We start from the raw sequence: 21,621 nt of genomic DNA, 5'->3' as shown, positions 1-21,621 counted from the left end.
ATAGAAAAATTAAGTTGCTGACTAAACGCACGAGCACGGCTGATATAAGCGGACGTCCCGAACGGGCCAATCATAAAATTCTCTGTGCTCCTACCATCCCGAAGTACAACTCCACTCCAAGGATCATCGGACTGCCAATTGCGAATCATCAGGATCCACAATGAGCTCTCCATTCGTTGCCCGTTCTCTTCGACGTAAGTAATGTTGCGGAAAATGCTCTTTTTATTGGAATTGATTGAACTGACGTAATATTCGAGGTTTAGTTGCCGTGCGTTCGCCGGCTGCGACCGTCCTCCGCGCTTCCGCCGTCCCACAGCGATTCGCTCCGTACGTGGAATATTTATTTTTAGTTTACTGAATCTATGTACCTTCAGGTGCAATTTTATGGAAATTTGGATTGCGACATGCTTACTGAGGTTTTTTTTTCGATGAATGGATCTAACATATCCAACTTAGTATACTTGCCAACCATTACTCCACCCAGCCCGAGCCCAAGGCTAAGGCCACCTCCCTAATCAGCTCCCTCCCAGAGAATGCGTTGGGCAAGACCGGTCTTCTCGCCACCGGTGCCCTCGCTGCCGTATACGCTATCAGCAATGAGCTCTACATCCTGGGTGACGAAACTACCCTTCTAGCCGTTTTCAGTGCCTTCATCTACATGGTTTCAAAAGTCGGTGCGCCGGCCTACACCGAGTGGGCCAATGGTTACATCGCCAACATGAAGGCCATCCTCAACAAGTCTCGTGAGGGCCACACAGCAGCCGTCAAGGAGCGCATCGAGAGTGTTTCCCAACTCAAGGACGTCGTTGAAACCACTAAGGTCCTCTTCGAGGTCTCCAAGGAGACCGCTCAGCTCGAGGCTAAGGCTTTCGAGCTCAAGCAGACTGTTGATTTCGCTCACGAGGCTAAGAGTGTTCTTGATTCTTGGGTTCGCTATGAGGCCAATGTCCGTCAGCGAGAGCAGAAGCAGCTTGCGGAGTCTATCATTGCGAAGATTGAGAAGGAGATCAGGACTCCTAAGTTTCAGCAGCAGGTTCTTACCCAGAGCATCGCTGAGGTCGAGAGTACGTATAAATTTGGCAGAGCCTAGTTTTCTTTCGGTTTCTAATGATAATTTATAGAGCTCTTCGTGGCGTCCAAGTAAAGTGCAGGTACATTGATGGAAAGATAGACCAAAGGTGTTGTGTCATATTGCTAGATATATTCAGGCTGATATGAGGATATATGCACGATGAAGAATGATTCGAGGATAAGGTAAACTAATGAAATCGTTTGAAATATGCTCGAATTCCAAGATATAAATTACTATGGACAATAAAATATCATTTCGTTATTCAATTGACCTGGTTGTCAACATTTTGACATCTAGCCGTTTCTTTGGGTCAGCTGATTGAATAATTAGTAACGCTTGCTACTCTAAGAACGCAGACGAGACTTACGATCCCTGGTGCCAAATATGTAACTTTTTGCTTCAGTTGCAAAGAGGACAGCTTCCCGTAGATATAGCTCACTTGAAGCAGGGTAAAGTCCCGCAAGAGTTTTCAAGGCTCGTATCGCTTTATCATCAGTCAGAATCTGGTGGAAGCTGTTGCACAACTCAGGGGAACATACCTTTCACATAATGAGCGTCATCTTTCATTTTGCCTGTTAGCGCCTGCTCTACCACATAATCCCAGTTTCTGCTTTCCTCTGGCACACCATCGTAGCTTAATACCTTCTCTTCGTCCACCTTTGGTCGTTGAGTAGATATATACGCCAAAACTACGAAAATCCACATGGATGCAACCAGTGATACGCGACGCTTCTGTGTAAAGCGCGAAAAGAGGACTTGCACCGCGTGCGAAGCCGTCAGGGTGTGCAGGATAATAAAGTCAAATTGATAGTTTCTGGCTTGGTGCGTAGCTGTAAGTAAAAGTGAAGCGGTGTGGAATAATCGTTGTAATGTTTTCTCCAGGTCTGCATGAATGTGACATTAGCTAGCCATCTGACAAACCATACTGATGAGCCCCATACCCGTTACATCAAGCCGAAAAACATGTACCAAGATTTCTTCCTTGAATTCAGCTAGTATTTCAGGGAAATCGAAGTCATCCGCGAGATCCACTCGCATGGTATCAAACACTTTTGACGCCCGAATATGTTCCAAAATGACAAGTGGGTCTTGCTCGAGGTATTTGGCTGTTGAGGGATTGATTAATCCCTCATACTTGCTGACAAAGTCTTCAATGAGTCCGGCGTAGCTTGGATAATTTGTCGTGACTAGTGTGAGGGCTAGGACCAATATGTTAGCACTAAGTATGACCCCTTCTTGAATCGTTGACTACCTTCAGTCGCGATTTCGGCGCTGTCCAATTCGTACGCGTACTAGAAGCTGTGAGCAAACATTTCATCTCAATTTCTGTCTGGAGACTTACTGCCAAGTGGATCAGAGGGTGTGCCACTGAGTTTCTTGGGTTAGTCTGATTCTGTGGTTGCACTCATGAGTTGACTTACAGCCTCCTATGAGCCCGCTCAGCAGCGTAGCATCATCCGCCAATAAATACTTCGAAACAACTCTCTTCCAATCATAGCTAGCTTGCATTACTTCATCGTCAAAGTAATCCTTGTAACCTCGCTGATATCTAAATACAATTACCAAGCAGGTCACATCACCTCAGATCCAACTACTCACACTCTCTGGCCATAGAAATTCCGCCAGTCGTCAGCCGTGACTTCAGCCGGGCTATCTTCCTTCCATGGCTCCAGAATTTTCGACTCCGATTCGTACAGGTCAACCAATTGTTTCGCATTTGCGCCTAAGAGATAGGCAGATCCCAACAGCTGCCCAACAGTTAGCATGAACGACTCCCGTACAAGAGCTCCATGGGACTCTGGCAGAACTGTAATAAGTTGCATACATGTGGCATATGGTTATGAAATCTCCGGTGATTATAAAGGACGGCGTATGTCGCATGATTTGCGCGTAATAGTTGATGCAGTTTACGATACGGATCTTGTGGTCCCGATCTTTGACGAAACTTGACGGAACCATTTGACGGTACTCGGTACAGGTCGCCTGTGGCAGTATTTGTTGACGATGAATTACCCATGGCTGGTTATCAAAGTAAAAAATAAAATTCAGGTGTTAGACCAGGGCGCAGTCCGGCTGTCATAAAATGTTGCTCTTTCGAACAGTGTCGCGAGGGTTCGGCGGCCTATTGTTGGGACGAAGCATGGATCGTCTGATGATGACGGTGATGTCATCGTGGAGCCCCACCGAGGAATTGACCGCGAACTTTTGAACCTTCCTGAAGTATGAGGGATCACGTCTAGTTGATCTACAATGCGTAAAACTACGTATAGATATATCTCAACACATTTTTTTGGTGTTTACCGATTGAGAATTTTACATTTATGTGCTTGGTTGATATCAACTATAGCAGTATTTAGTTGATTATGGGCCAACATGAGACTGATAATAGGCCAGAAAATAGTGTAGCTTACTATGCTGAATTGCTACCTCGTATTTCCCACATTACGTTGACAATATCACCGCTAGTGGCTGTTCCCAGCCATTTGACTCGAATAAGTTCGTCGAAGATATACATGAAAATCACACCAGACAGCGCGGCAAGCATTCTTACGTTACCGGGGCGTGCAGCGAAAGATGTACCAATTTCATTGCAGCAGTTGTGCGAGCTAAACAGCAACAAAAAAGACGGTTCTCTACGAGTGAAGGCGGAAAGAGAAGCACGCGCGGAGCATATTACACCGTTGTCGGCGAAACAATTATCAGACAGCAAGTCAGTGCAGTGCAACGAATGTGGTGCGGTTTTGGTTAAGGAAAATATGAAGTACCTTGACCTGCCGTCAGAGAATTGGTATGAGTTGATGGATTATTGGCATTGTCACAAACCAAATCATCACCATGGAAATGAATCCGAAAATGCTGTTACCAAAGACGCGCTGAAACCACGAAAATCGTTGGCGCTAGTTGGGCTTACGCACGTTATGGTTGTAAATGATGATATCGTCAGCGAATCTATCAAGGTATGGCATTTGTTTCCTTAATTTCTACTGCGAGTACTTTCGTGTAATGAAGATGGGTTTCCAAGAAGGTACTTTAATATTGAGCTCCTCCACATTAACAGTATCGATACAAAAACCCAACATCAAAATATCAGGATCCGCTCTTCTACCAGCAACTGATGAGCTCAGTGCGCGGACCGTACCCGCTTTTTTGAGTCTGGGTTAGGTCGTTAGCTCTAGCTCACCGGCTGACTTGAAGTAGACGGGCGGAGAGCTATGGTTCCATCCAGGCAATTTATTGTATTATCGATGTTACTGAAAAGTGTAGCACCTCGCCTTGAGAAGGAGTACATTAACAATATATCTAGGTTTCAGATACGCAATACAAGACGGTAGTATGCTCGAAATGTTCCTCAGATGTCGGTATTCTGGACCATCTCGACCAGAGCATTGTCAAAATATACAAGTGGAATACGATTGTAGAATCTACTACGATAAACAACGAAATTGCTTCATTTCGATATTCTCCGGAGATATTTGTGGCTGAGATACTATTGGAAGTAATTGAGTTTCATTCGACGCATCATTTCGGTATTGCTGCGCACTCTGACGGAGAAGCCATTCTCATTTACGTAAGTGTCACATTATCTCCAGAGTACGTATCAAGCTTACAACGAACTAGCTCTGGGTGTTCAACAGCGACATATCTTACACAAGCAACTTCCAGCCGGAACCGACGCGAGCCATGAAAGTACTCTACACCAAACAACCGGATGTCCGTAATCAAGAAATAGCGACCGAAATCATTGATCTTCCGTTATCGGCTGCCAACAATATTGTCAAAGTACTCGAAACTCGGAGTGAGGAGCTACCCGATTCATTGAGGGGTTTTGGCAAATGGAACGTTAGTCTTCTGCATCGCTTGTAAATGCCAAAGAATCAAATGTGTGCTTTTTAGATACCCATACATGCATTGTATCCAGCAAAATCATAATATTCGTACAACGCCACCATCATTTCTACAATGTCTTCGCCTGCTTCTGCACCTCCCGCAATTTAGAGCTTTCAAGACTATACCAAGCCGCCCCACCAAATACCAACGCGGCCCCAAAACAGGTTCCAACTGACAAATTATTTCCAAAAATATATATCGAACACAACAAACTGATGCACTTCCGGACGTTGAGGACAATGGCGACTGTCACTGCGGTTGCGTTGCCGGCAAGATTATTGACGCCCCGGACGCAGATGTATTGTGTCACGCCATTAAGAACGAGGTAGACGATGTTTTGCGGGACCGAGAGCCGAGGGACGTATGGAGCAAGATGAGTCGGGATTAATGCGAGAGCTGGTGATGCTGATAACGTTTTAAATTCGTCTATAATTGACTTTCGAGCCGGGAAGAAAAGCGGTAATGAGAAGAAATGCTAAAAATACGTCAGAGGGAAATTAGAGTATGATGGGGAGAAGATTGTTACCATATAGAACAAGTTTTCCCGCCAATGGCTTCCGTACTTTTTATATGTTTGTTCTGTTAATTGGCTCATTATAGCGGACAGGGCCTGCGCTAGGAATAGAATACATATGCCAATAGCGAATTCCTTGGTAGAAGGCACTGTCGTCTCAATTTGGTGAGGCTCCTGTAGGACTTAGTCGAAGTCTAACAACTACTAAGAATGTATATAACAGACCTCCTTCTTCGCGTCAAACAGCGTCGCAGAGACGACTCCGATGGTAAGCATGATGACGCTAGTAATTTGGGCAATGGAGTATCGCTTTCCGGCAAGAGCACCAGCCAGCATTGACATCATCGTACCACCGGAACGGAAAATAATATGAACTGGCACCGATATATGATATTTCCATACGTAATTATTGAGAAATGATACTAAGAAGAACATTGTGACGATAATCGCGTATCTAGTAAACGGGACATGGGGCTTGGACAGGAAAATAGGCGGTCGTGAGAACGTGAAGAAGTGGCAGTATCCCTCAACCGCAACAAATAGGAATTGCACAAATGTAATCAAATTTCCTATGAAAATTAGACTCGGGGCGTAAATCGATTATTTGTAGTACATCTCGTCCTACCTGCGCGAGGATCTTCCCTATGTCACCACGTTAGCATTATCATTACTTACGGTCGACAAACCACCGATCCAGCAAACTTACTTCACAATTGTTTCGAGTGTAAATACATTTGAACAACATCCCCCAAAAATCATCGCCAAAACAATCACCAATTGCCCTACTCCGAGCTGGAGATACGCGGCCGACCCACTCGCTCCATTATTCTTCTTACCCACAGTGCCGTTTGGTTTCTCATCGGACACGGTTGCTTTTTCGTGTAAAGTCCCGGATGACTCTCTTGTCTTCGGATTTCTTTGCACGGTTTTTGTCACCATAAGGATGTTGTCTGCTTGGCGATAGTCTCGTCTCACAACGGCACGCGTTGCATCCTTTTTTTGTGAGTGGGGTCCATGTGACATGAAGGTGCAATTTGTGCTGCCTGTCGAACCGGCACGACCGGCGCCGTACGACAACGCCAAATAGTGACAAAGATTTTACACGTAGTAATATTACAATTCTTTACCATCAGCGGGTTTTTGCAAAGAAATATAGAGTATGGCATCAGAAAATTTGAGCTGGCCTTTCACGGTCCAAATGCGTCAGGACCGATTACACTAAGCCTCTTATTATCGCAACTTACCAAATTAAGTTAGCCTGAAATCATTCCTAATGACTGGGGTAACTGAAACTTTAACAGGCAAACGGCCTGACGTTCGGCCCGATGTCCGCCACGCGTACTGCACGTACGGCTTCGGATGCCTTGTTTATCATGCATGAGCGAGAAATGTGACAAGGGATAAAGTAAATGATGACCACGATCGGCACTAGTGAATACGTAGGCATGAATCATCTTATCATGGGCTGGTATTATTATATAACATGAAGGCGGCCCTCTACTATTCAGAGTGAGATCTTGGTGTGGGTTACTGCAACCATGAAGCGGATCATTCTTCTTTGCGACGGTATGCGATTTTGATTTCAACACTGATTTTTGTGCTGATGTCTGCTTAGGAACATGGCAGGATTCACTGGCCCAGACCCACTGGTACCCGTCGAACGTGTCACGACTGGCTCGGGCTATAAAGCCAGTCGACTCTGATGGCATTGCACAAGTCGTGTATTATCACCCCGGTGTCGGTTCGGAAGGTGGTTTATTGGGATGGTTTCTTGGAGGTATTTCCTCTTCGTACTTCCGATCTGTTGTTTAAAGGTGCTAATCGAGTCAGGCACATTTGGCGAGGGTATCGTGCAGCAGATGAAAGATGTGTACGGTTTCTTATCCTACAACTATGTCCCGGGCGACGAGATTTTCTTCTTCGGCTTTTCAAGGGGTTCATACATGGTCCGCGCTCTATGCAGCTTGGTCATGGAATTCGGCATTCTACGCAAATCGGGCATGTCAGAGTTCGTCGAAGTGTTCCAGTTGTTCATGAAAAAGAAGTTTGAGGAAAACATGGCATTACAAAAACTCCAGGCGGATCTGGTACAGCGCGGAGCTTTAATATTGCCGTCGGATGAGAAGCAGAAGATTACGGTTAAGGCTATCGGGTGCTTTGATACAGTTGGGTCTTTAGGCGTGCCCCGCCTATTCCCGTGGCAGAAAAATGATTATAAGTTTCTGGACTTGAAATTGAATCCGAGTACGTGATTTCTCTTTGCCGCTGTTGTAGCGCCTCTTAAACAACATACTGATTTGTCTAGAAGTGGAACACGCATTCCACGCACTAGCACTGGATGAACCCCGGTTAGTATTCCGACCAACGCTATGGTTCTTCGATCCCAGAGGTCCAAACTTCGATAACTACAAGCAAGTATGGTTCACGGGCAACCACGAAAACATAGGCGGTGGCCCTATGTATGGCACGGCCCCAGGCACAAATTTACTCCCGCCATCTAAGAAGGTAAAAATCCCAAATTATTTGTCCGACGGCGTGTTAGCCTGGTTACTCAGCCAATTTGTTGCGCAAGTTCCAAATGTATTGTCTGACGGCACATTTATCTGGATGGTCAGCCAGTGCAGTGGCTTACTCGACTTTGACGACAAGTACCTACACGTCGACATTCGTGGTGGACACACAAGACGTGACGGCGAGCTGGATTACAAAAAAGTCATTGACAGTCGCTCACGCAAGCAAGAACCAGTATGGTACCGCGGTCCGATCAACTACAATATTTTCTTCATACTCTTGGGAGCAATTCCGTTTTGGCCTTGGCCACCTCGCGACGTTGGCGGCTACTTTCCTTGGGAGAGGGACTATGATTGGTTCTTGGTTCGGTGGTTGAAATGGTTGAAACACATGGTGTTTGGAAATCCTGAACAGCAGGAGTTAGTTACGAAAGAACGCGTGCATATTTCTGTGTATAATCGAGATATGATAACTGGTACACAGAGTGCTGCGTTGCGAAACGTGATTCTGGACCATCCTAACGAGAGCGGGAACGGTGACGTTGTTCTCGAAAAGGAGAAAAATGGGACGCAGCACTTGGAGGTTGTATCAGAGGGCGGGAGAACGAAGAAGAAGCACGTACCCCTGGAGCTTTACTCTCAATTTGAAAAAGCTTTTTGGCGTGAGGAGAACCAGGATATCTGTGACAAGAAACAAATGAAGAAATAGCGCAAATTTTTGTGGAGGGTTATATTGAACAGAATATTTTGTGACAGCAATTCATACAAATAACTTTCGTTTGGAGGTATATATATTTTGGCGCTGGGGTTGGTATATATTAGGTATATGGTTCTCATTTGGATAATGGAAAATTTACAAATCTTCCAAGTTACTGCATGTATTGAATGAACCCGTATTGGACTTGTTCATTTGTGCAACGTCTTCTAACAATCGCCTGTACGTCATTCTCAAAACTATATAATCTAAACTGCTAAAACACTATTTTTTTCCATCTGTCCGTTTGTTTTATTGCTTCAAGTCCAAAATAAGGCTATTAATCGCGGACACCATTTGAAACCTACGCGGTTTTTGCGCTGACCAACATATTTTGGATTAAGTTATCATAGAAACTTTCAATTTTTTGAACATGGAATAGCATGATCATTTTGTTTGGCATATCAATAAAATCGATTTTATTTATTGCAGGTATGTGCAATCTGGTCTCATATGTACGCTAATTTGTGCACTAGGTACATCTGTAAAGCTTCGAGAGGAGCTAAGCAGCTGCTAGAATGACAAGGATTTCATTGCGTCTCGCTATGAGCACACACGACCCGGAAATCCCGAAGTGTGATGACCCAGGCGGGGTTGGGTTCAGCCCAGGTTCCGGTTAGTGGTAGTAGTGCAATGCAAATAAATGCCATGTACAGTAAGTAGTGTGGTGTCGAAATTATTGAAACTCGGAAAAGCCGTGAGTAACTATTATTATCCATTTGTGCTCCCCTCCCCTGTTCCCTCGGTAGAACCCACCGTATATACATTGGTTCTATGTTTAGACCGTACCTGATAACTAACAAATCCGGCATGTCTGGATCCGCTAACTAAAAGCCATCCCCGTGCACTCGGCGCTCGACAAAAAAACATTATTGACGGCCCCGCAGGCACCCACACCTCTGCCGACCCAGTCTCCAAACTTACCTCCGCCCGAATCACAAAACATGAATTTTATTACTAATATTGTATTATGGTTTTCCTAAAGAAAAATCTTCAGCAAACGGGTGTGCTTATTGTAATGGAGAGAATGGCGTTCCACATTGGCGTACGCCCCATGACCACCTATGCGACCGATTTGCGTCAACAGCTGTGTTGTTAACGGACAGTCGACGATGATCGGACTGAGGCATCACTTGATCAGGAATCAGCTGTCCCAGCTTATGCCAGCAACTTTGCATCATAAGAGTTTTTTTATGCTGTGTTGCGTTTTGCTGCCTGCCGCCTGCCGCCTAGCCGCCTGTCTTCTTTGTGTTCTGTGTTTCCAACCTAACGTAGGGTAGGAAGGCGGCTTTTGATGCAGCTGCCATACCCACCAGTCTTCAAACTATAACGTGTACTTTTCCAGAATTTATTGAAGAAGCGAAATGGCACAGTGTGGGTAGGATAGGTGGGTCAAAGCCCCATACCATAAACTTAACGTCGTCGATAACTCTAGATTACAAAAAAATCACTATCAGGTTTGGGGTCACATGCCAAAAAAAAAAAGGTTCCAAATAATTTTTAATATTATATTTCATAATACATTAATCAAATTACTTCGGTATATCTCACAAGAAAATCAGACCAAACGCCAATAATCTTAAAACGTACAGATCAATGCCCAAAACAAAGTCTATAGTACAAACTCCCATGGAAACCTATAATATGACCATAATTTTTACCCAACATGACAAATTCGTTATATTCTCTACGCCGACACTGACGAAGACGACCCAGATGAATGTGAGGAGAGTGACGCGACAGACCGGTTAGGCGACAGCGACATGCGCGAGAACCCAAGCGATACATCCCTGTCCGAGTCTTCGTCGTCATCTTCGTCGTCGTCGTGCGTGCTAACGTTCATTGACCCGAAGTACCCGCCATCTAGGGCCACAATGTCGTCGTAGCCAGGTGGTGGGGTTACAAGTGGGGGCGGGGGCACGTCGGCGTCGAACGGAGGTGGATTCAGAGACGGACGGCGGAGAAGATGCATCGGCCGGGGCCGGGCCAGCAAGTTGATACGATCGACGTCCTGGTCTGGCTGAGCTTCGCTACTGACGCATGGGCAGGGAGGCAGAGCCGACGACGAGCTCCAGTCGAATCGGTTGTATGCCGGCAGCGAGACGTTCGCAGTCGTGCATCGGCACGAGAGCAGATGGAACGGCGAGTCGATGGAGACCTCAAAGTGGCGTCGCTTGGATGAGTCGATGGGATCGGCCTTAGAGAGACGCAGCACAATCTTGATCCAGTGGTGCACCTTGATGTTCGTGTATGTCGTGTCCGGATGCAGTCTCTGGCTTTCGCGCGCCGCAGTATTGCACCCCGGGATCTTCGCGTTGAATTCGAACTCGATCGGACCAGCGGTCTCAGTACCATCGTCAAGATCGCCAAGTAAATTCTCGTTGGCGCCGCTCGCCGCCTGGTGTTCATACAAGAGAAACTTGCGCACAGGCTCAATTCTGTGAACCTTTTTGTTGCGGCAAAAATACTCCGTATTCTCCGTCATCATGATTCGAATGCGGTGACAGCGAACCTTCGCCAACGGTGTCAGTTTGAACGCGACAGGGACAGTGCTGCCGATCGGGAACGCCTTGCCGCCAATGACAATGTCATAGTGGAGCTGGTCCTCCCAGTTGCGGGATACAACGATTGGTTCGCCGACCTCGAGAGATGCTTCCGCCGGGGTCCGGATCAAGGTGACCTCCTTCTTGCCAACTAACTTCGATTTGAACGCGCCTGGACGCTCGATCGTCGCCTCGAGATCGTATTTTACTGATCCGAGATGGCAGTCAATGGTTTCTGGAAGTGAGGAGTCGATTGGAAGCTCAAAATTGTAGCTGTATTTGCCCGGCGGAAAAATCTTGTAACCTTTGTTCGACGAAGCATTGACGGCCGCAATCTTCTCATTCTTCTCATCAAGCGAGTCGCGAGACCGACTGCTAGATCGGCGGCCGGTAGCAGATAGTGAACGACGGCCGAGCGAGGAGCTGCGCTCGCGCTCGCGGATCATGACGGGAGGAAGAGCAGAGGACTGGTACACGCCGCCGCGGGTGTCGAGGACCATGTCCGCACCGAAAGACAAATCAGGTGTAAACTGTGCATTGAAGAACGGCCAAAGATGCGAAATCAACTCCTTCTCCTCCACATAATCGTCCTTTGCTGGTGGAATGCCTGCAGAAGTCAGTATAAAAAAATCCTAAGAATCTGAACTGCCGAAAAATACGCACCTTCCGGCCATTCGGTGCGACCTCGACCTGTGAAAGTAAGGTTGATGGCCTTAATTTTTGTTGGCTTTGCAACATGCACTTGCAGAGTGCCGCGAAGCATGGCTGGTGTCCGTTCGGTGTACTCTGAGCGCTCGAAACCTTGCAAAAAGAGAAGGGGTTCTGCCAGGGTTATCGATAGTGCGAGATCGCCAGAGCTAGTGGCCGCCAATGGCTTCTCTGGGACTGAGGCGCCTGTTGTAGGAGCGAGTGTGGGTGATGGAACAGACATTGATGACGATGACGAGGAAGTCGTGTGCGGCAGCAGAGGCGGCGATGGAGGCGGCGACGGCGGAGCGTATGAAGATGGTAGGAAAGCGACGTTGCCAGACGAACTGTTTAGATCTGCGAGACTGTAGAGAGCGCGCTGATATTGGTACACTTGGTAGTCCTCAAGCGAAGAAGAGGAGGGGCAGGCGACACTGGGACTGAGCTCGCTCTCGTATGGCGGTGGGTCGTTCAGGCTGAGACAGAGATCGTTATGTGCATGCGAGGATCTGCTGCTGGAGTTCGACGACGGATTGCTCGTGGGAGATTGAGCTTGAGACGAGGACGAGGTCGAGGTCGAGGAGGATGAATGGAAGATCGCCTGCTTAAGAAAGCGGCGTGAAAAGACTGAGGACGCCAGCTTGGGCAGGTAAGTATACGGATAGTGAGAGACTTTTTGCGGCGGGCAGACGGCGCGCGGCGGTAGATCGCTGTTGTTGTGTTGATGCGGTTAGGGTGCGAAATACAGAGATGCTGTGCGAATATGCTCTAGCGTACGATGCGATGACGACAGTGCTGCTTAGTCTGCATGGGCAGAACAAAATGCAATACTTTGTTATGTAAGAAGTGTGATCTTTTTCTTTTTGATCAGACTCAAGCGAGGGAAATAAGGGAGGAAGTGAAATCGAACGGGAGCAGGCGCCTGCGTTCATATATATATATATAGATGTATATCATTACTATAGTATAGCAAAGCAACTCAGAGTAGATCGCCAGCGGTTGCGCAGGGTGGTACGAGCCTCGCGCGGAGAGTCCGAACCAGCACAACATTAGGTAAGAAGGATTTACTGAAACGGAGCAACGGTCATTACAAACTGTGGCCGCCGGAGGATTGAGCAGCTTTTTGCTGGACGCGACGCGAACAGCGACAGACGAGTCATCGCCAATGGCGTAATGACAAACTTGTAACTGGTACGGCTCTATTCCACATTTTACACGCACCAATAGCAGGTATCAGTACGCCACACATCAATTAGGCGGGTGAAACCGAATCCCCGTCGCTGTTGCCTCATTCAGGCATAATTCCCAACTGACTCATCATCCTTTCTTAACCCCGTCCTTGCAGTGTCTGTACAAAAATGTACTTACTGCCTTGGCTCTTGTGAGCGTTGCTGTCTCCATCAGCCCAAAACCAGCAAGTCGAAGAACTCAACACACTCTCTTTGAGAAACTCTTCTCAATGGCTGGTCTGCAACTTTGCAACCGCGACCTCAGGTAACAAAGCCGCCAGGCACATGAGAGCAATCGCGAACGTTTTGGGGACGCGTCGCCCCATCATTAAAAAAAAGCCTACAGGTAGTCGCGTCAAGCCCGCGTCCATGAATTCTTTTTTTCCACTAGTCCGTCATTTTATTGCGGCATTGCGGTGATCGAACCTCCACTACGATGATCCTTTACATTCTCTGTTCCGCAAAGTATTACCAAATGGTGGCTGTGCCGGACTTAGCATACACTCATTGGCCGCTGGAAGCCCGAAAAGTAAACCCGTTGAAGGACTAACTCCGTCACGCAGCTTGAGCTTGTTCTGTCCCCCGCGTCCCCGCGGTTGGGAGGGTCACTCTCTCTGCCCTTTGTGCATGGGTTATTATGGACTGACTATTATACACTTCCCTCCCAAATAGTTTATGCCTATTGCTTCAACGGCCTCGTCTGCTGGAAGAAATTTCCACTGCAAAGTAGTTTCATAAATTCGATCTCGTCTCATGAACTGTTATGGACATGTATGTGTTGAGTGTATACAACCAAATTTGTTACATCTTGTTTCTCCGAAAAGTCCGACCGAACGCGTCACCAACGCGATTGATGCAACAGCCGTTTGCTGGGAGAGACGCGCTAATTTGAATCCATGTTGATCTGACCGAATGCCGAGTATATTGGCTACTGGCTAATCGCTCTTTAGTAATAATTACAAGTATGTTCTCGACGTTCCCTCCTGTTCATGATCTAGACTATATTATATATTCGATGCCATTCCTACATTTCCCCTTTCGCAAATTAATATAGAAACCGTATATTCTTAATCCGTTTTAAATCAAAATCGCCGTATCGCGAGGACACACTGTAATCTAGTGAATTTTTATCTCCGCGCATACTGTCATTTGCTTGCTCATCCTGCTGTCGAGTCACACGGACTAACGAAACGTCGCTCTAGATCCGTCGATCTAAACGCGCCGCACAGAGGGAATTACCCAAAACTAACGCTAACTCCGAAGACAGGCAACTTCGCTACAAAACCCTTGATCACCAGTTAAGCGAGGGTTTAGTACCTCATGTCCCTAATTCGGGAGATCCGACTTGAGTCTGTAGGTGACATATCTTGGTGCGAAGTTATGGCTCCACTTTGTTGACCGTGAATAAAATATATACAAAGTTCAACTGAAACCCCTCGCTCCTGAGCTTGGTGCTTGGCTTCGATCTCGATCTTGGAGCGACATGGGATTCCAACGTCTAATTATACATTGACTCAACCAACGTCAAAAATAACACTGTGTGACAGCGATCTTAAAACTAATTATGCCAGAAAATTCCTCTATTCTGATTATTCTATCTTATTTGACAACGGAACAACTATTGAGTGTATTTCATCATCCCTGGACAAAACTAAATGCTTAACCTCCTAAATTCCTCAAATCATGCGCCATGCCTAAATAAAGGTAACGTTTTGTATACGCCCTTGGTACCGCCTAGGCCCTGTCGTGACCGTGCGGCATCAATGTGTCCTGGCCTCCGGCGAAAATGTTTTTGTCGCTTACTACACTCGGCAACGGCCACGCTACGTTTGCCCAATTTAAAAGTTTTCAGGTTGTATATCCTTCCTAATGATAGATTTATCGTTTGCTTTAAAGAAAGTTGCAACTGGAATAAATTATGTTCTCCAGTATCAGCCGAGGGAAATCTTCAAAATGGATCATTTGCGATTTCATGAACAACCACGAGCTGTTCGAGCGTAATTCTCGCATGGTGCATAAACTACCACAATTCAAACTACATCATACGACATCTAAACTTTAAGGTGCAGGGATCCGTCGGCTGTTTAATTTGTAAACCCGGCGATCACTTGTGGCAGCATTCCAATTGAATGAGTGCTGCCAAACGTGCGTCATCCGTACAATTTTTGTTACTCACGTGCAACTAGCCAACATTATCTGATCTGTAACGGCGGTCGAGGCTTTTGTACCTTTACGGCTGATCCGTTTCATGCGTGATCCCGCTGATACGTGCCGGTTCGGAAGCTCCGCCCGGACTTAGTCTTACCCCTCGCCTCACACACACCATATAGCCCACACGCTCGAACACTGGCAAGCAAGCAAAAATTTCGCAATTGCGGTTCAGCGGCTCGAGACTGCACGGCCGATCCGCAAAAAAAAATGTACATCTATTTTATGGCGTGAGCGTGTTCCCTACCCAAAACCTGAAGATCGAATCTGTTGATCTCCGTAGCCCCAAGCGGCAGTACTTTCCATAGCTCATTCCGTTCAGGCAGTCCCGATTCCTTTCATACCTTGGCACATAATTGTCATCCACGCAGTCAGGGACATTTTTAACGTGCATTTGGCAATTTCGCAATGGAATGTCTGTCTGTAAATGACCTGTAGGAACTTCCGTACGTTCTGCGTCTCAAGGAACTTTAGCACGCACGCAGTGCGGCGCTCACGCCAGACGTTAAAATGGAACTTCCGAAAAAGCTTAATTTTTCAGACAAAGCCAGGGGTTCAACTACCCACTAGAATATAAAGTTTAATATTTTTAGCTCCGCTGCAGATATTACCTCTATCCTATTTGGGAAATATTCTCAAGCGGTTCGAGTGGCTTGATCGGGAAATTTGTGTTGAGCTTGGAATGCCTAGATGGACGGCTTAGGCAACTCAGTAAGACCTGGTTACAAATCCGCGTCCAACTGTCCATCTGGGCAGGCCCAACACCATCAATCAATGGCTTATTCTAGATTTATCGACATCATCGTAGCGCAGCCTGTCACCTGCCTGAGCACAACCAATTCTCCCACTTCTGAACCTTTTCGGTTTCTGAAACAGGCAAATACCAAAATTCCGCTACCGGTAATTGACAACTAATGGTGGTGGCGTTCCGCCTATTCTTGCTTGGTTTTCATTGTTCCAGTCAGAACTTTCTGTCAAATTACCAATAATTGCCGGCGGCGCGAATCTAGACGACACCGTGGCCGTTAGTTGTTCGCCGTCGGTGAACACCCCTTTCGTTATTAGTTATTATTAACCAATCTGTGTCATAATCGATTGTCATATTGTTGGTCCATATATGGTATAGCGTTATGTAAAGAGATCTAATTAGCATTGTGTGGATGTATTCCTCATACAATCATGCTCTCCTCAATTTCCTCTGGGCCATATTCTGGAAGTGAAATTTACAAATATAGTGTAGATTCAGCAGACTGATGCCATGACTTGTGTCTTTAAGTCGGATGCGAGATGTGCTGGTCGTATACTCTCAGTCACTAAATGACTACTGCCTTCATAGCATTAACTACAGCAGCATATCATGACTGTTACGCACTCAATCGGCTCGCTAACCTCCGAACACAGCCTCATTGTCAAACTGAATGGCGCTGTGGCTTGCATTGGGAAACAAATGAATATCCTTCAACGCGGGGAGTTTGACGTTTACCCCGCACTTTTTTTGGGGTTCTGTCAACTTTCCCTTGTACCGGAGTGAGTGCTGGGGGATAGAGATCTGGGGTATTTTGCGACCCCGCAGTATGTACAAAGTGCATATTGTAAATATCAATAATCAGCTTGGCGAATGTATTGCTGATTTGGGACTTCTAAGCAGCTATATAAATTGATAATGCGATGACGATCGGAGTGCGGCTCAGTTCAAGTTACTCTCGACTGAGCTCGGGTAGACAGACATTTTGGTCGAGATGCGACTCGTGCAAGCTTGAGCAGTCACCCAACGTTTCTTCAGACTTATCTTGAATCCGTGATGAGACACCTCTTGACCGTACCTCTCAGAAAAAGGCAATGGCACAATCAACTTCTGATGCCACTCAAGTGCATCCAATCTATCTCGCCCCATCGTTATCTTCGCAGACTCCACTCCATACACACATTCCAGATTCAATAGATTCATACATCATCTATGATTTCATCCCTCCTGAAACCAGCGATGCTTTATTCTATGAATTGCTTAATAACGAGATAAAATGGGGCACCATGTACCACCATGGTGGTCCAGTTCCTAGATTAGTGTGTATCCAAAGCCAACTCGACGATGCTGGATGGTAAGTTCTCCTGCAAACATGAAGCCGAATCCAGATGAATTGATTGTGGTTATAGGACCCCGCTCTACCGCCATCCGACAGATCCAGACACTTCTTCATTAACTGTAGTCCCGCAATTTTCCAAGTCAGTCAATTTTATCCGTAATCACATCCAACTACAAGTCAAACATCCGGTAAACCATGTCTTGATCCAACTATACCGCAATGGCGAAGACTATATATCCGAGCACGCGGATAAGACGGTCGATATCGTTCCTGGGTCTAAAATAGTGAACTTTAGTTTAGGCGCGGAGAGGAGGATGGTGCTTCGTGAGAAGAAAGGCAGGAGAATGAATTCCGCCTCGAAGGCCAGTCCAGTGTCAAGGACGAGTCAACAAGTTGGTTTGAAGCATGGATCGGTACTTGTAATGGGACTTTGTACGAATAGGTTTTGGACACACGGGATCAAGCCGGACAAGGGACCGCTTGCTCAGAAAACTGCAGAGCAGAAGAAATTTGACGGCGTGAGAATTAGTTTAACGTTTAGGCATATTGGAACGTTTGTGTATCCTGATATTCACAGGCCGCTACGTATCTATGGTGTCGGCGCAAGTAGAAAGAACAGAGACAATCCGGCGAGTGTTGTTCCAGTCTATCAGGAGAATGAAGTTGGATGGGCGCAGGCAGTCGCATTATTGAATGCTTTTGCGGATGAGAATCGGCTTGCTGCCGAGTTCGATTGGAATACGAGCTATGGCAATGGGTATGATGTGGTGGCGTTGCCAGCTGCCATCAAGGAACGAACTTAGTTCATAGTTGGCGAATCTCATTGACCATGACCGGATTCTCGGAGCATTGGAGCACAGTGCGGATTATTTATTAAAATAAAGACAGCTAGTTACATTACATGCCTGTGTATCCGAATATCGTGTATTAGTCATCACGTCATAGAGATAGAATGTGTTTGAACACTCTGGGATACTACGACCGGCCCTGCGTTCACGCTCAATGCCTCTCAGCTGGCTTAAACACATCCAGACCAGCCGACGTCAGATGTCCGGAATTTAGCGCAGCGACGACTGCTTCCGAGTCAATCAGGGCGCCCACGGCCAACGTTCACGACCGTACGCCTTGCCACAAAGAGTGCTAACGTCTCGGTGTTGGGAATGTGATATGTATGTGCGCTACGACTACGTCTCAGTTTGGGCAGGAATTCCTCAAAAGAAATATGCTGTCATATATCCTGGCGCTTGTCTAGTCTCAGAAAAAAAAGACGCACTTCTGCGAATGTAGTCCCTTGATTGGATTCCAGAAACAGGTTTGGTACTTATCCAAAGGTGCATCACTGTAACTAAGTCGGATGTGAATCATGTTTAGTTGCCGTCAGCTTCAATGACGATGGTGCGGCTCAATTGCAAGCCGGTGCGTTTACGCTAATATATAGCGCAAACGTTAAGGGACTCGGGTGGGCTTCAAGTATAAACCCGTTAAGCCGATGCACCGTCATATCGGCTTAACCTTGGTTACCTTCTATTGAAATGGATATTACAAGGAAATAATAGGCTTGACGAGGTCGTCGCCTTACAGCGAATCGTTTTAACGAGGTTATATTTGCGGGAACAGATATTTCTGACATTCGTACTTCCGAATTATTACAACCGCCGATTACCGAGACGGATTTTTAATATCGTACCTCATCTCGTAATCACCGGCGTGGCTATCAGGAGATTGTGTATCGTTTGATCGTGAAGCAAATAGCACACCATTTCTGGCTGCCAATGACCGATCGAACGGTGCCCCGCCTACCTATACAATTTTGAATTATATATTGGTCCTAGTCATGAGACTGTGAAAAGACCGCAGCTGTTAGATTGATACGTTGTGCTATGTATGACTTTCGGATTCTCTTTCCAAACCCGCCAGATTTCTTAGTCTAAATGACCACTTTAATGTTTGCACTGGTTTTAATGCAAAGGCATCCTGGAATCTCATATATGCACTGTCCTCGTCCTCGTCTCTAGCAACGACACATATGCCGATTCCACATCAGCAGTCATATCTTTCATTTTCTGGGCTGAAATGTTTCCGAAATTGGGGTAATTCCGAAATGGGCCACGCAATCCAAGTTGGAAGCTCTGTCGCTGCACTGGAAGAACTATATGATATGGTTCAAACAGACTTCAAGGCGACAACATCATATATGTAAAACCACATCGCCGCTACAATTGTGCCGACTACGAACAGCAGTTGCACCATCAAGTGACTTTAGTCAAACTAACTGGAAATACACTGCCGGTTAACGAGCATCAGAGGATTGCCAGTAGTAACAATAGGTAGTGGTATAATCGATTGCTGTTACAGGTACTTAGGGCTGCGATACAGGCCCAGAAACAAGTAGATGTCGACAGCTCCGGCAATATGCGCCAAACAACGACGCTAACCCACCGCCTTAACCGAATATGGTCTTAAGGTCAAAAAAATCATCACTTTATATAGTTCGTTATACTTTGAGTGCATTACGAACATTAACCCAGGAGTTGCCCGGATGCAAGGGTTACCCGGAGAATCGACTTGGATGTCATCGACTTCGAGAACCGAACCTCCGCGGCCGCCGACATACTGACGCTTCAACTAAGAGAGCAGTGGTTCAATCCAGCTACATAGTATATTTGAAGCAGATGAATTTATCGTACCTAGCGATTTTATGTTAATTTATTTCACTAGCATCGCTAGAGTCATCGACACCAGTTAGGAATCGACGACAAGATGTCACTTTCGCCAAATAAGGATTCATCAGAGGAGCACGATGACGGTATAACGAATATCCTTGATATGCTGGAGAACGAGAATGGAGAGGCTGTGGATAGCGGCGAGGGTGGAGAAAGCGGAGGAGCTTTCAATGGTGATTATGAGGTCAAAGAACAGGATAAGTGGCTACCAATTGCCAATGGTGAGTTCATCAGGGGAACGCATTGTCATTTTAAATGACTGATTCGGATGGGTTCATGCTGACGGACTTGCAGTTGCGCGGATTATGAAGATGGCCTTACCCGAGAATGCGAAGATATCGAAGGAAGCCAAGGAATGTATGCAAGAATGTGTTAGCGAGTTCATATCGTTCATTACCAGCGAAGGTTAGTCTTGCATAGGAATAATTTATTGAGGACTTTATAGTGACACAAGTTATGTAGCATCTGAAAAGTGCTCTGCAGAGAAGCGGAAAACCGTCAACGGAGAAGACATATTGTTTGCTATGACTTCTCTTGGGTTCGAGAATTATTCTGAGACTTTGAAAATTTATTTGGCGAAATACAGAGAGGTAAGAGACCTTTTCTCTTTGAAAGTGCAACAGCTTAAAATTGAATAGTTCATTGCTCAGCGATCGATGTCGAAGTAAGATAAACCGTTAGGTTGTGTATTTTATGGCAACAAGGAATTTGTATTAGATTGGTCTTTGATTTTCAGGGTTCTAATTTGTTCTGTTTTGCTCTGCAAATGATGGTTAAGGGTGCGATTTGTAGTAGTTTGTTCTATGTCCTGGTGGTTTGTGAAAGGTCAATTTTGGGCACGGTAGTGGCTGATTAGAGACTTATTGCACTGGACCCTGTTTGTCCATTTATACCTCCAAGCCGTCTCGACTTGCCCAATGCATGTAGCTATGATGAGCGAATAACTTCGTCTATGCATGTGGTTAACGAGTTTCAACGGCAGCGATGCGATTGATGTATTATATGTGTGTCATTGGAAACACGCGTCCAAATAGCTCTCAGATTGTGAATTAATTTGTATTATACTACTTTCCAATAAATTAGGAATCGAAATTGTCGTTGCCTAAACAGCCGAGTGTTAAGGGATTGGACTGCAGCTCCTGGCAAACCCCGGTTATAAAACAAAGAATGGGATTTGATATATCTGTCCTGCTGGTATTTCGCTACAACTCCCTCCGGATTAATATTTCTGCTACCAAACTGCGACCAGATTTTGTCCACTCCAACCGCCCAGCCGCAGGACCCGACAAAGCCTGTACTTTAGGGACCCCTATCTGCTAAATATAGAACTCTGTCCCAATTTTCGCATCACAGATTCCGAATCCACGAAAAGCAAAAAGATTACGACACAGCATCGGATTTCGGAAATG

General features: G+C 46.1%; 8 protein-coding genes across 8 annotated transcripts; 5 read left to right on the top strand and 3 right to left on the bottom strand.

Annotated features, from left to right (window-relative positions):
* The first annotated feature begins 106 nt into the window (after positions 1-106).
* On the top strand, positions 107-1,381 carry V1513DRAFT_445066 (uncharacterized protein). Its single transcript, XM_066898059.1, has 4 exons — positions 107-194; positions 264-327; positions 457-1,064; positions 1,122-1,381. The coding sequence occupies exons 1-4, from the start codon at positions 161-163 to the stop codon at positions 1,142-1,144; spliced, it is 729 nt and encodes a 242-aa protein (XP_066753529.1). The 5' UTR covers positions 107-160; the 3' UTR covers positions 1,145-1,381.
* On the bottom strand, positions 1,182-3,189 carry V1513DRAFT_400099 (uncharacterized protein). Its single transcript, XM_066895474.1, has 9 exons — positions 2,898-3,189; positions 2,672-2,820; positions 2,494-2,621; positions 2,415-2,440; positions 2,325-2,364; positions 2,014-2,271; positions 1,612-1,956; positions 1,440-1,556; positions 1,182-1,386 (listed from the first exon to the last, which is right to left on the bottom strand). The coding sequence occupies exons 1-9, from the start codon at positions 3,087-3,089 to the stop codon at positions 1,331-1,333; spliced, it is 1,311 nt and encodes a 436-aa protein (XP_066753528.1). The 5' UTR covers positions 3,090-3,189; the 3' UTR covers positions 1,182-1,330.
* A 108-nt stretch (positions 3,190-3,297) lies between these two features.
* Positions 3,298-5,169, top strand: V1513DRAFT_445059 (ubiquitin-conjugating enzyme E2-binding protein). The gene is made up of 3 exons (XM_066898058.1): positions 3,298-4,029; positions 4,377-4,640; positions 4,691-5,169. The coding sequence occupies exons 1-3, from the start codon at positions 3,436-3,438 to the stop codon at positions 4,934-4,936; spliced, it is 1,104 nt and encodes a 367-aa protein (XP_066753527.1). The 5' UTR covers positions 3,298-3,435; the 3' UTR covers positions 4,937-5,169.
* Positions 5,028-6,413, bottom strand: V1513DRAFT_458638 (UAA transporter; the record flags this gene model as incomplete). The annotated part of the gene is made up of 5 exons (XM_066899709.1): positions 5,028-5,435; positions 5,487-5,645; positions 5,700-6,043; positions 6,100-6,116; positions 6,181-6,413. 5 exons carry the CDS (start codon positions 6,411-6,413, stop codon positions 5,028-5,030), a joined length of 1,161 nt encoding a protein of 386 aa, XP_066753526.1.
* Positions 6,414-6,826: 413 nt separating this feature from the next.
* V1513DRAFT_445054 (uncharacterized protein) lies at positions 6,827-9,016 on the top strand. The gene is made up of 4 exons (XM_066898057.1): positions 6,827-7,040; positions 7,090-7,251; positions 7,305-7,718; positions 7,780-9,016. The coding sequence occupies exons 1-4, from the start codon at positions 7,013-7,015 to the stop codon at positions 8,691-8,693; spliced, it is 1,518 nt and encodes a 505-aa protein (XP_066753525.1). The 5' UTR covers positions 6,827-7,012; the 3' UTR covers positions 8,694-9,016.
* A 1,156-nt stretch (positions 9,017-10,172) lies between these two features.
* On the bottom strand, positions 10,173-12,392 carry V1513DRAFT_69602 (uncharacterized protein). Its single transcript, XM_066900587.1, has 2 exons — positions 11,945-12,392; positions 10,173-11,888 (listed from the first exon to the last, which is right to left on the bottom strand). The coding sequence occupies exons 1-2, from the start codon at positions 12,210-12,212 to the stop codon at positions 10,426-10,428; spliced, it is 1,731 nt and encodes a 576-aa protein (XP_066753524.1). The 5' UTR covers positions 12,213-12,392; the 3' UTR covers positions 10,173-10,425.
* A 4,852-nt stretch (positions 12,393-17,244) lies between these two features.
* Positions 17,245-18,292, top strand: V1513DRAFT_379624 (uncharacterized protein; the record flags this gene model as incomplete). The annotated part of the gene is made up of 2 exons (XM_066895022.1): positions 17,245-17,504; positions 17,560-18,292. The coding sequence occupies 2 exons, from the start codon at positions 17,245-17,247 to the stop codon at positions 18,290-18,292; spliced, it is 993 nt and encodes a 330-aa protein (XP_066753523.1).
* A 1,810-nt stretch (positions 18,293-20,102) lies between these two features.
* V1513DRAFT_445041 (histone-fold-containing protein) lies at positions 20,103-21,299 on the top strand. Its single transcript, XM_066898056.1, has 4 exons — positions 20,103-20,433; positions 20,507-20,617; positions 20,675-20,802; positions 20,851-21,299. The coding sequence occupies exons 1-4, from the start codon at positions 20,250-20,252 to the stop codon at positions 20,878-20,880; spliced, it is 453 nt and encodes a 150-aa protein (XP_066753522.1). The 5' UTR covers positions 20,103-20,249; the 3' UTR covers positions 20,881-21,299.
* Positions 21,300-21,621: the final 322 nt, after the last annotated feature.

The sequence above is a fragment of the Lipomyces chichibuensis genome (assembly GCF_038497645.1).
Source record: "Lipomyces chichibuensis strain CBS 12929 unplaced genomic scaffold V1513scaffold_16, whole genome shotgun sequence".
In the NCBI taxonomy this organism is placed as follows: Eukaryota; Fungi; Ascomycota; class Lipomycetes; order Lipomycetales; family Lipomycetaceae; genus Lipomyces; species Lipomyces chichibuensis.
The sequence above is the reverse complement of the archived record's forward strand: the minus strand, read 5'-3'. Positions and strand labels throughout refer to the sequence as shown.

Bases quoted from the DNA above. Each gene is read 5' to 3' on its own strand.
- V1513DRAFT_445066 (XM_066898059.1), top strand. From the start codon at position 161: ATGAGCTCTCCATTCGTTGCCCGTTCTCTTCGAC. The intron at 328-456 runs GTACGTGGAATA...TATCCAACTTAG, and splicing joins GTCCCACAGCGATTCGCTCC to TATACTTGCCAACCATTACT. The intron at 1,065-1,121 runs GTACGTATAAAT...GATAATTTATAG, and splicing joins GAGCATCGCTGAGGTCGAGA to AGCTCTTCGTGGCGTCCAAG.
- V1513DRAFT_400099 (XM_066895474.1), bottom strand. From the start codon at position 3,089: ATGGGTAATTCATCGTCAACAAATACTGCCACAGGCGACCTGTACCGA. The intron at 2,272-2,324 runs GTAGTCAACGAT...TATTGGTCCTAG, and splicing joins CGCCGAAATCGCGACTGAAG to CCCTCACACTAGTCACGACA. The intron at 1,387-1,439 runs GTAAGTCTCGTC...TTATTCAATCAG, and splicing joins CATATTTGGCACCAGGGATC to CTGACCCAAAGAAACGGCTA.
- V1513DRAFT_445059 (XM_066898058.1), top strand. From the start codon at position 3,436: ATGGGCCAACATGAGACTGATAATAGGCCAGAAAATAGTGTAGCTTAC. The intron at 4,030-4,376 runs GTATGGCATTTG...CAATATATCTAG, and splicing joins TCGTCAGCGAATCTATCAAG to GTTTCAGATACGCAATACAA. The intron at 4,641-4,690 runs GTAAGTGTCACA...ACAACGAACTAG, and splicing joins GAGAAGCCATTCTCATTTAC to CTCTGGGTGTTCAACAGCGA.
- V1513DRAFT_445054 (XM_066898057.1), top strand. From the start codon at position 7,013: ATGAAGCGGATCATTCTTCTTTGCGACG. The intron at 7,252-7,304 runs GTATTTCCTCTT...TAATCGAGTCAG, and splicing joins ATTGGGATGGTTTCTTGGAG to GCACATTTGGCGAGGGTATC. The intron at 7,719-7,779 runs GTACGTGATTTC...TGATTTGTCTAG, and splicing joins GGACTTGAAATTGAATCCGA to AAGTGGAACACGCATTCCAC.
- V1513DRAFT_69602 (XM_066900587.1), bottom strand. From the start codon at position 12,212: ATGTCTGTTCCATCACCCACACTCGCTCCTACAACAGGCGCCTCAGTC. The intron at 11,889-11,944 runs GTGCGTATTTTT...TGACTTCTGCAG, and splicing joins TCGCACCGAATGGCCGGAAG to GCATTCCACCAGCAAAGGAC.
- V1513DRAFT_445041 (XM_066898056.1), top strand. From the start codon at position 20,250: ATGTCACTTTCGCCAAATAAGGATTCATCAGAGGAGCACGATGACGGT. The intron at 20,434-20,506 runs GTGAGTTCATCA...ACGGACTTGCAG, and splicing joins GTGGCTACCAATTGCCAATG to TTGCGCGGATTATGAAGATG. The intron at 20,618-20,674 runs GTTAGTCTTGCA...CAAGTTATGTAG, and splicing joins ATCGTTCATTACCAGCGAAG to CATCTGAAAAGTGCTCTGCA.